A 12,412-nucleotide genomic window follows, 5' to 3' on the forward strand; every position below is an offset into this window, starting at 1 on the left:
TTAATTGGCTCCTCTCTAAGTTGGCCCTCTATGTATGCATGTGAGATAGGGACCTTAGATTGTAAGCTCCTTGAGGGTAGGGACTGATGTGAATGTGCAACTATGTATATAGTGCTGCGTAAATTGTTGGTGCTATATAAATACCTGTAAGAAATAAATAAATATACCAGAGGAGACGGAAAAAAGTGTCCTACTTGAGAGAATTTCGGCAAAGAGTAGGAAAGAAGGCAAAGAAGGCAAAAGCAGGTCCTGCATTCCCTAAGACCTCCTTGCAGGCTTGACCATAGCGAACAATACAGACATCTGTGACTGGACAATGGAGGAGCAGTGGCACACTGTTGAGATGATCATTCTGCTCCCGTCTCCTGTCCGGAAGCCCCCAGTGTTAGATGGACAGCACATGTACAGTGCAGTGGATCATGACTGGTTTCATGTATTTTGGGTATCTAAAACAAAGAATATATAGGAAAAGAGTTCTAAGAGTAACCACCTCAGCAAAAACAGAGCATCTGTATCTGGTTTCCTTCCCCTTGTATGGTGGCTGTTACGCATTTCCATGTAAAGCAGCTGATAGGCTTGTAGTACAAAGCTTTAGATCGTTCCTTAAGGCAGAGCAGCTTCTTGATACAAACAGAAACAAAGAATCCTGGACGATGCCCCCAAAGGGTGATTATGACATCAGCAGATATACTTCAGAACACTTTATTGGGAAACGTTTCGCAACATTCTCCGCCTTCATCAGGGAAACTGTTACAATTCAGATGCTGTTGTTGTGACTCTTTTCCTGGTTTCTGGGGGCGACATCTTCTTCCTGCTATTGTTATCTTTGACTTCCTGTACTTTGAAGTCATTTTCTTTTTTTGTGCCATTTTTAGAACGTCGACGATTTGTTGAGTCTAAAAACGGACATTCTGCCAAAGCGCCGCGCGTGTGTTTATGAAATATGGGACGGGAAAAATAAACCTGATTAAGGAATCTCGCGTAGTTTATATTTCAGCGCCTCGGCTAAAAGGGCCGTTATGTAAACTGTTACTTCATTAATCTTCTTGTGATCCTTCTGGATTAATATGGAATGGAGGAAATATTAAAGGGAACCTGTCATTCATTTTAAAAGTTTAACCACTTGCTGCCCGGAGCAATTTCTTACATTTGCACACACATGATAAAATCTGCATTTTTGGCTAGAAAACAGCTTCAGAGCCCCCAAACAATGATATATTTTCTGAAAGCAGAGGCCCTGTAGAATAAAAAGATGCTAGTTGAAATTTTTTATGTCGCGCGGTAATTGCGCAAATGTTAGTCAAACAAGTAATTTTAGGATAAAATACACCAAAATGAAATTTAGTGCACAGAAACAGAATATAATACCCAATTGTTTGGTAAAATATAAAAGACAGGGTCACGCCGGGTATATAGATACCAAACATTTCAAGCCTTAAAATTGTGTGCATCCGTGAAACCGCAAAAAAACGACAATAAACAAAATTTCCCATATGCGACGCTTTAAATGCTTTTACTGCTCATTAGTTTAGTGCTAACAGTGATTGATGGCCCTAGAATTATTGCTCTCACTGCGACGCTCGCAACAATATGTAACATGTGTTGTGCAATTTTCGTTTTTGCACGTAGACGTATCCGACGCGTTTTTGCATTGTATGTGCCTGCACGTAGGGGGCGGGGGACTTTAAAAAAAAATTTGCATTTTTTTTTTTTATCTGTTACTTTGATTTTTACAAAAAAATGTTTTAACACTCAACTTTATTGCTATCACATAGAGGGCTAACAAGCCCTCTATGTAATAGCAAATATAATGTGACAGGTCCTCTTTATGGAGACATCATGGGTCTTTCAGACCCCTAATGTCATCTAGGGACCCCAAAGAAGCTGATGAAGCAGAGATCTGCTTCACCAGCTTCTTCTTCTGGCTGCAGGCGCAGGAGAATGTGCCCAGTGACACCGGAAGTGATGTAATACACATCACTCCCGGGTCTAGTGATCGGAGGAGAGGTCAGCGGCTGGAAGCCTGCTGATCTCCCTCTGATCCCTCATGGGAGACCCACCACGCTGGTTCCGGGCTGGTGCATGGGGGGCAGCAGACCCTGGGAAGCCAACGACGACACCAGTGGCGGCGGAGGGGGGGATGGAGACACGGCACGCCACTGTACAAGCGATCTGGCACCTGTATAGACGCCGGATCGCTTGTATTTAAACAGCAATCGCCGGCCGTTTAAAACGGTACCAAGAACACGGCTGCAGCAGCATCTGTGTTCTTGGTATAACCAATTCCAGCGGATGACGTGTATTTACGTGAGCCCGCTGGGAGTGGTTTAAGGAGTTGTAAAGTCCCAGCATATCCTCTCCTGTTATGACATCAGCATTGTAATAGGAATACATAGTAGAGTTGTTTGTGATAATACAATCAAAGCTTACTTGAAAAAAAATCTCCTTTCCCTGCAACTCATCCAGCTGGCTCCTGGTGCTGTTTCTTCCTCCTCCAGTCTGGGCTCTGCTGTACAGAGACTGATACCAGTACAGAGACTGACACCTTACACAGCTTGCTTTAAAACAATACATTTATTGATGTATTAATAATTACAGGGCTGCATTGATTTGTGTCTTTTGTGGTTCATCTTTAATTTTAGCACAGTAAAGTTTATTTTAAAGCCGTACGGATGTTTTTTTTTAGCCGCATTTCCCCCGCTGGTGAACAGGTAATAGGGGCGAGCCGTGTTATGGCACCTCGGTGAATCATCGGACGCCTTGTGCGTCGAGTTTAGTGTTTGGTGAAATGTTTTTGTATTTGTTGTCACGGGAGCTCTCACATGTCTCCGGTGTCACACAGAGAAGGTTATATGGGACCAGTGACACAGCAGGTCCGCCCTCCCCTCCCCTGTGACTATTTATATCTCAGCTTTGGCTTGACTTCCATATCAGCAACCAGCGGAGAGTGACCGATCCACTCCGGCCCCCCAAAAAGACGCCCTCTTCCCATGGTGACACAACAGGTAGATCCAGCTCAGCCTCTGCACATACATACAGCAAAACAATGCACACCTTACAGAAAGGCATGTACCGGCCAGACCGGGGGAACCGCTTAATAACCTGACACTAGAGCTATGACATAAGCAGGTTAATTTGGCATTCTGTGTCACCGCATTAAGTTTCACGCTGCATTTAATTAAGTGACTACTTGAAGTTTAATCTGCTTATATATTGCCTTACCTGGTTCCTCCCTTCCCACTTCATCAACATGCTAATGAGATAATTAAATAAAATATGTTTTCATTAACATTGGATCAGGTGATGTCATCACTGGGTCTTTATGCTACTCTATGCAATGCAGACAAGTCGTGGCTGGTGGGAGGGGATGGCAGGGTGCTCAGTACTCCTCTCAAGAGTCCTCAGCATTGATGCAAGCTGTGGGCTGACTCTTGGGAGGAGTTATGCAAATGTAAAAATGTCTTGATGGGTGGGTGTCAGTCTGGAGGAGTGGGTGTTCCTAGGCAGACAATATTTACATACAGACCATTCTAGGTAACGCCCACATGTAATGCTGAACTCCATGAGAACACAGAAGGAGCTCCTCTGAACAGCGAAGGAAACTCTTTCCACTGCTCTGCGCAATCATCTGGGGAATTTCCCACTTGCAGTAGCATTTAAGCACAGGGGTGAGATGCAGTTACATCAGTGACCTTATATGGCTACATGGCTATTTTTGGTCAACCACATTTAAATAATATGACTATGTGGCCATATACAGACAACAGCACAAGCATTCTGGCCTTTTGTTTATGTTTTGCTGCATCCACCTCACCACCCCCATGGCCCCATTGCACTTGCGGGTTTGGAGGAGCTAAGGTTCGGACCAGGTTCTGAAAAGCTCAGGTTTATACTGTGGTCATAGGAGCTCAGGTTCGGACAGAGTTTGGAGGACCTCAGGTTTGGAAAAGCTAAGGTTTAGACTGAGTACGAAGGAGCTCACGTTTGGAAGAGCTCAGGTTCAGACTGGGTTCAGAGGAGCGTAGGTTCAGACTAGGTTTGGAGGAGCTCAAGTTTGGAAGAGCTCACATTCATACCAGGTTTGGAGAAGCCCAGGTTGGGACTAGGTTTGGAGGAGCTCAGTTTAAGAAATGGTGTGGGAGAGCTCAGGTTCAGATTGGGTTTGGAGGAGTTCAGATTCAGATGGGGTTTGGAAGAGCTCAGGTTCAAACGGGCTTGGAGAAGCTCAGGTTTGGATTGGTTTTGGAGGAGCCCAGCTTCAGATCAGGTTCAGAAAAGCTCATGTTTGGACCATGTTAAGAGGAGCTTAGGTTTGGATCGGGTTCAGAGAAGCTCAGATTCAGATGGGGTTTGGAGGAGCTCAGGTTCAGACCTGGTTTGGAGGAGCTCAAGTTCGGACTGGGTTTGTAAGAGCTCAGAATCAGCCCGGGTTTGGAAGAACTCAGGTTCAGACAAGGCTTTGGGGGAGCTCAGGTTACAAATGGGTTCAGGGGAGCTCAAGTTTGGAGGAGCTCAGGTTTAGACCAGGTTTGCAGGAACTCAGGTTCAGACTAAGTTTAGAGGAGCTCAGGTTTGGACTAGGTTTGGAGGAGTTCAGGCTCGGATGAGGTTTGGAAGAGCTCAGGTTCAAACGGACTTGGAGAAGCTCAGGTTTGAATGGGCTTTGGAGGAGCTCAGGTTCAGAGGAGGTCAAGTTTAGACCAGGTTGAGAGAAGCTCAGGTTTGGACCGGGTTCAGAGGAGCTCAGATTCAGGCAGGGTTTGGAGGAGTTCAGGTTCAGACTGGGTTTGGACGAGCACAGGTTCGGACTTGGTTTGTAGGAGCTCAGAATCAGCACAGGTTTGGAAGAACTCAGGTTCAGACTAGGATTTGGAGCAGCTGAGATTCGGACCAGGTTTAGAAGAGCTCAAGTTCGGAGCTCAGGTTCAGACCAGGTTTGCAGGAGTTCAGGTTCAGACTGGGTTAGAAGGAGTTTAGGTTCAGACTAAGTTTAAAGGAGCTCGGGTTCAGACTGGGTTTGAAAAAGCTCAGGTTTGGACTCGTTTGAAAGGAGCTCAAGTTTGGACTGCGTTTGGAGGAGCTCAGGTTCAGACGAGTTTAGGATTGGACTGTGTTTGGAGGCTCTCAGAATTGGACCAGGTTTAGAGGAGCTCAGGATCGGACTGGGTTTGGAAGATTTCAGGACCGGTCCAAGTTTGAAGCAGCGCAGGTTTGCACTTGGTTTAATCTGAACCTGAGCTCATCCCTAATGGGTGATATAAAAAAGAATCATTGCAAAGCTTACTACAAAAGTTTCAATCCCAACTTGTTCACTGTGCCTCTCAGGGAGGATTTGTCATAAATTCCTCCCAACTCCAGCCAAAACTTTTTGTTCTTCACCTTCTCTAACATAATACAAAAAAAAAGTATGACTCCCAATGAAGTCCTGTAAATGAGATGAAATGTCCCCAACAGGCTTTTCATTGCAGACATCACTTAGTGAGACTTCGCTTGAAGAGACTGTATTTAATTGGCCTGCAATTAGAACTCGACTTGAGCTCCGGAACATAATTAGAGATGTAGTTATGGTGATTTAAGCATTGCACCGGGGGCACAGCCCTATCATATTTTATTAACTAATCTCTGTTATTTCAATTACAAAGAGACAAAGTGAAATGACTTCCCAGCCCGAAAAGTGCTGAGAGCTCGCCAATTCATGAGAGATTGTTAGAGATGTGCCAACTGAGCAGTCCTTCCTTACGCCCCCCGGGCACGGTAAATGTCGGCGTGACTGCTGTACAAAGAAGAATAATCAGGGCAAGAATTAAATCAAGCACCCGCGGGCCAGTGCCTAGGCCGGCAGGGCAAGAGGGGTCGCCGTGCCTCAACATATAGAAACTGTGATAACTTTTTCCTTATTTTATTTGGCTTGTTGAGGGAACCCATGCAGATAACATCCAGGCAAAACCTAGATTTGAACCTGGGGTCTCAGTGCTGCAAGGGTGATCTAATGGATAACGGAAAAAGCAAAATGCATCAACATAGTGTAGAAGCTTCTTTAATTATAAAATAAAAGTATTGCACTCACAATAAAAACTGCATATAGCTGGTGTAGAGGAAGAGTACCTGTACCCCTGTATGTTATGGTCTCTTAGTTCCACAATTAAACCACTCTGACTGAGAAGAAGCCCCTACGCCCTTTGTGATTAAATCTTGCCCATCACTCCGCATTGCTGCAGAAACTTTTATCCAGGGGAGGGCAGGAAGGCCCAGAGGGTTCATTAAACCGAACTTATGAGACGTACAATCGGCATTATAAGCGCTGATGACATGAAAGAAGAGAGAAAAACATTTTCTGCAGGATCCGCCCGGATGCACTTTAGAAAAGCAGAAACAAGAGGAGAAAATAATCAAGACTCCTGGGACTTAGTTAAGAGTTGAAAATTGTGTAAAAAAAAAAAAGAAGAAAACTGGTTATTAGCCTGTTTCCATATTAACGTTCTGGCAGCTTTTACTGAAAATGGGGAAAAGTAGTTCTTACTTGTAACCTGCAGGAGCTAAAATCTGGTTGAAACTGAAAACTGGATCTGTAGCCCTTAAAGTGGATATTTCATTAACTTCACAATTTTGTAAAAAAAAAAAAGAAAAGAATCCTGACATTCCAGAATACGCAGCAACAGTATCAATTTTCAGAGAAGCTTCACCATTTGTCAATCAAAAGCCATCCTTGAGGTCCAGTCCAGTGACTATGCCAAGGCTAAATGAAGTCATCAGTCTGCTGTAGGCAGGAGGAAGCTTTCCTCAGTCTCCCCTCCCCCAGTGATCAGACTGCAACATTGTAACTTTGTAGCAAGTCACAAGGTCAGAGGCCATAGCAGGGGCTGATGTGTGTCAGACTATTTTGATCACAGCCAAGAACTCCACACACACTAGAATTTACATGATTGTTTCATCTCTGAGCTGGCATCTCTGTCCAGGAAGTAGACACTTTACTTGTACATGTACTTGGCATCAGTAAATCTGATGGTAGGCCCACTTTAAATGGGATCTGATACTTTGCTCCAAATAGGCAAAGTCCTCTTTACATTGGATAATTGTGGGTAGGAGGCAATGGATCAAAAGCTTCTTCTGGTTTCAACATAAAGGGCTAGGCCTTACATTGCAAAGTACAGTGGCTTTGGCTAGGTGACTCAGATCCAAAAGGGTCCTCAGGTTGCATCCAGGAGATGTAGAAAATCATGACCACCATACCGATGGTTTTTCAAATAGGTAAAGTAACAGATCCGTTTCACACTGAAATATTGTGGGTAGGATAGTTTGTGGATCAAAAGCTTCTTCTGGATTCGATATGCAGAGTGAGGCCTTACATTTCAGAGTACAATGGCTTTTGTTAGGCGTCTCTCAGTCCCAAAAGGGCCTTACAGCCACATCAGAGGAGATCCAGGAGATATAGGAAACCTGGAGCACCACACCGATAATTCTTTGAATAGGCAAAGTGACAGATCCTCTTTAAATTGCATAATTGTGGGTAGGGGGTATTGGTTAAAATTCACCTTCTGGTTTTGACATTCAAAGTGAGGCCTTACATTGCAGAGTGCAATAGCCATAGGCGGCTCTCAGTACTTAAATGCCTTTACAGCCTCTGTAGGAAAACAGGAGCACCACACAGATGGCTCTCTGAATTGGCAAAGTGGTAGAACCTCTTGGATAATTGTGCGTAGAAGGCATTGGATCAAAAGCATCTTCTGGCTTCAACATGCAGAGTGAGGTCTTAGGTTTGGCAGCTCTAAGGCCTGAAAGACCCTTAGCCCTCGTTCACACCTGACCGTTTTGTAGCGCGTTCTACGCTCTGCGAACGCTCTACAAAACGGTCAAAAATATAAATTGCATTGTATTCAATGGCCTCGTTCCCACCTTGCCGTATTTCCGCCCGTCCCTAATGCGCTACAAAACGGCCCACGCCTGAAAAGGTCCAGGTACTACTTTGGGCTGTTTTGTAGGGCGTTTTCCATTGGGATACAGCCAAGTAGCCTTCGGAATCGCGCGACGGTCGCGCGGCTTTTCTACCGCGAACAGCGGTAAAAAAACCGCGCGACAGACGCGCATATTACAATACGCCTAGGTGTGAATGGGGCCTTACATGGACCTCGGATGGGATCCAGGAGATGTTGAAAAACAGGAGCACCACACTGAAGGTTCTCCAAATAGGCAAAGTGACAGATCCTCTTTAAATTGGGTAATTGTGGGTAGGAGGCACTGGTTCAAAAGCTTCTTCTAGCTTTTAAATGCAGAGTGAGGTCTTACATTGCAGAGCACAATAGCTATGGTTAGGCAGCTTCTAGGCCCGAAAGGGTGGGATCCAGGAGATGTAGGGAAACCTAGAGCACCACACCGATGGTTTCACCGTAAAAATCCATGTTAACAAGCCAACATATTTTGGGGGCTATAAAGTCTCCACAATAACCATATTTTACTTATCAGAATGCTGAGATGACAAAAGTGGTCTAGTAAGTAGATCAGTGAACTAGCTTCTTGTTAGGAGCCAAGCTACATAAGCTGGGTATAGAAGGCACTTTATAGCCCCTGAAATGTGTTGACTTGTTATCTTTAATTTTGGGGTGAAATAAATATCTGCAGTGAGGGGGGGGGGGGGGAGGGAGGAATAAAAGAAAAAGATATGGAATATTTGTTAAAAAAATAATGTATGTGCTTTTTTCCAGCTTGTTTCCAGGTCTTCCAATATTCGTGGGTCTGAAAAGTTACCTTTGGAAAGGTTCTAATATAGTGGAGGTGAGAAAAGCATCTCCAGCTCCCTATCATGGAGTCAGACTTGAACAATAGCAGGAAGCATCAACATGGCAGTAACCTTCTGGAACATATCAACAGGATGCGTGAGTCCTCTGAGCTCATTGACATTGTGCTGGTAGCAGAGGGACACAGATTTCCATGCCATCGGGTCGTGTTGGCTTCCTTCAGCCCTTATTTCAGGGTGATGTTCACCTGCGGCTTGGTGGAATGTAACCAGACAGAGGTCACCCTCCATGATGTCACTGCTGGCAGTGTCTCCATTATCTTAGAATACATGTATACCTCCCAACTCTACATAAACAATCTTACCGTCCAAGGGGTGGCCACTGCCGCCTACTTCATGCAGATGGATGACATTTTCAGAATGTGTCAGAACTACATGATGGACCACATGGATGCCTCAAACTGCATTGGGATTTATTACTTTGCTAAGCAGATAGCTGCGGATGACTTGGAGGCAAGGTCCAAGAAATATTTGTACCAGCACTTCAGTGAAGTAGGCCTACACGATGAGATTCTAGAGGTTGACTTTCATCAGCTGATGACCATGATCGCGTCCGATGACCTCAACGTTTCTAGGGAGGAGAGCATCTTGGATCTTGTTCTGCGATGGGTGAACCACGACAAAAACCTGCGATCTGAGCACCTTATAGATCTCCTGAAACAAGTTCGAATGCTTCTGGTCAACCCGTCTTTTCTCCGAGAAGCCCGAAAGAGGAACACCGTGCTCCTATGCAATGCTCAGTGCTACGACATGGTTGAACAAGCCTTAGAAACTATCGAAAAATCTACCCAGGTTTCACTGAGTCTTCGCTATGGAATGGAGACTACAAGCCTCCTTCTTTGTCTGGGCAACAATGGCACGGGCATCAGGTCAAAATATGGAAACTACGGGGAAGCCAGCTTCTGTTTTGCTCCAACGACAGGGAAAATCTGTTACATTTCTTCGCCGAAACAAGGAGAAGCTTTGGGCTTGGTCTCCGCTGGAGTGGTCACCGAAAACAATGATATCATTTTGGCCGGGGAAGCGACAGTTATTAGATTGGCCAGACAAAAGGAAAGGCGTGTTGAGCTTTGCAGGTCAGTCAGTTTTTGATCAGTTATAATAATATCAGAATACATAAAGGGTATCTAAAGCCAAATCCTTTTTTTGTTTTTGGATAGAGAAAGGAATAGTTAAAATCCCTATTCGATTTTTTGTTGTTGCTCTCTTTGTTCCATTGGGGATATTTTCTTCTGCCTTTCTGTCTCCAAAGAGTCACCAATTCAAGCAAGAGGAGATCTCTCCAAAGTGAGGGGAAATCTCAATGAACTTTCCCGTCACCTTCTGTTATGGTGACAATTGTAAAATGTTAGATTTCCTGTGACATGTTGCCCCCAATAGTCACCAATAGAGAAATAGGTAAAGTGACTCTGACAGTACAAAGGTTCCGACTCCCACAGCAATACAAACATTTGAAAGGTTTCCGACCCTCCTCCTCTCCATCGACTGAGCAGAAGTGACAGTCGATGCGGGTCGAACGGCCAGCCGAAGGTCGGCCGTTCACCCTGCAAATGACAGGTGGGTGGAGTGGCTGGCTCCACCCTGTTGTAATGACAGGTCAGCGTCCCCAAATGACCTGCGGATGCTGATCTATCATTAAACAATAACAACTGGGCGGAGCCGGCCGTGATGTCACGGCCGGCTCCGCCCCATTGTTATTCATTGACCGGGATCTGCTAGAAGACTCTAGCAGGTGACGGCCAATAGGAAACAGTTGGGGCGGAGCTAGCTGTCACTGCTAGCTCCGCCCAATTATTATTCTTTTTTCTATTTATTTATTTATTTTTTCATTTTACCATTTGTTTACATTTTAAAAATATTTTTTCAACCTTTTTTTTTATACTCCTTTTCCACTCCTTTTCTATTCTGCTCGGTACCACGGAGGTAGCGAGCAGAATAGCCGAGCCGAATGCCGCTATTCACTCACTGACATTTGGCCCCTATAAGAAGAGGGGCGAACAGCAGCGAGTGAGCTGCAGGAGCTTCGGCTCAGCCGATCCAGATGTTGGATCGGCTGAGACAATTTCCCTCTGCACTTCGGCTCAGCCGAACATGCAGAGCATATTCGGCTGACTGAAGGCAGCCGATGTACGGCTGATTTCAGCCGATGTACGGCTGTAATCAGCCGTACTGAGCCGGAGTGAATAGCTGAATGTCATTCACTCGGCTGCCTACGGTAAATTAATTGGTATCAAGGTGTGGCGATATTCCTTGACAGAAAATGGAATAGGAATTTTAATTGCTTTATCAGATTTCCACGTGTATGGCCAGCTATAGACCCGTATGAGGTGAGAAGTAGTACTGTAAAGAGAAGTAGTTCTTTATACATGAGGCCAATTTTCTTCCCATTGTACATATTGTAAACATCTGGATTGTCTAGTTATGTCTGGAATCCACCAACTTGAATTTTCCCGTTTGAGGTGACTTATTACATGGAAGATAATTCAAATAAGACATAAAACAGGTTCAAATATCAAGCTAAGAAGTTAAACTTCTCCCTGGTTGAAAATAATAAAGAGAATGGTTCTGTGTACTCTATGTAATATGTCGGCATTATATAAATACAGGGAATACATTATCTCTTAATTTAATTATATTTCTCTTCATTTCTTATCGCAAACATTACAGTTTTCATTTTTTTTTTTAAATGAATTGAGAATTCGGTCTAATATTTATTTAGCGATGAGTAAAGAGCCGTGGCACGCGGTAAACCAAACCAATTAAACCAGCTTTAGATTGAGTGTAACTTAATAAAGAAGATGAAGATCACCATCGCACCTACAGTATATCAGGAGAGGTACGCTTATCTTAGAATGTGGGCTGCACCGTCTCCGTCATGACCGGCAATTTTCAACATGTTTATCATTCATCTTCTAAAGCTGAACTCAGGGCACGAAAACTTGTATTCAGATATATTTCTCAATAACCACAAAGGATATAAATCTTTTTGTATAATATTTCTTTATTGTTTCTATATATAACAATACAGACATATAAGCATGTAAACATCCTGTTAAAAGACTCTCCCCAGGAGAAATCCAATCAAAAACAGAAGAGAAAGATATTCATAACTTCTTCCTAAAACAGCCACCATAAATTTCCCTTCCAATTGGTATTAAAAAAAAAAAGCAAGGAAAACGACAACCCAAAATCCTTCCCATTACTAAACCACCCAAAAAAAACCCAAGACAAATCGGAAAGAAGAAAAAAAAGGAAAGAAAAAAATCACAGTCTCATCTCCTCCTTCCCTCCTTCCTCTCCCCGCCCCCTTCTACGGCCATGCAAAGGAGCCTAACATTCCTGGTAAGCACAAGGTAGTGATGTCAGACTCTATCCATGGTTTCCATGTCACCATAAATTGTGGGTTCCTGTCCCGGGATCGTGCTACTAACTCTTCAACCCTTCTTAAAAAATTAATTTCTTTGACCCAATCTTTAATTTGCGGGCTATCTTGAGACCTCCAATATCTGGCTATTACAGTTCTAGCAGCAAATAAAAAAAATCTAAATACGCCTTTCTTAACTTCCTCAATTGGTCCTGGTATAATAGTCAATATCACGACCTCATGTGTAAACATTCCCT

General features: G+C 44.0%; 1 protein-coding gene across 1 annotated transcript in view; it reads left to right on the forward strand.

Moving 5' to 3' along the window:
- Positions 1 to 8,797: 8,797 nt before the first annotated feature.
- KBTBD12 (kelch repeat and BTB domain containing 12) overlaps positions 8,798 to 12,412 on the forward strand; it is a 46,627-nt gene continuing 43,012 nt past the window's right edge. Inside the window, exon 1 of the mRNA XM_018553918.1 lies at positions 8,798 to 9,867. Coding sequence (XP_018409420.1) covers positions 8,798 to 9,867 — 1,070 coding nt within the window. The remainder of the gene's footprint in view (positions 9,868 to 12,412) is intronic.

The sequence above is a fragment of the Nanorana parkeri genome, unplaced genomic scaffold (genome assembly GCF_000935625.1).
Source record: "Nanorana parkeri isolate BGI_ZX_2015 unplaced genomic scaffold, ASM93562v1 scaffold135, whole genome shotgun sequence".
NCBI lineage: Eukaryota > Metazoa > Chordata > Amphibia > Anura > Dicroglossidae > Nanorana > Nanorana parkeri.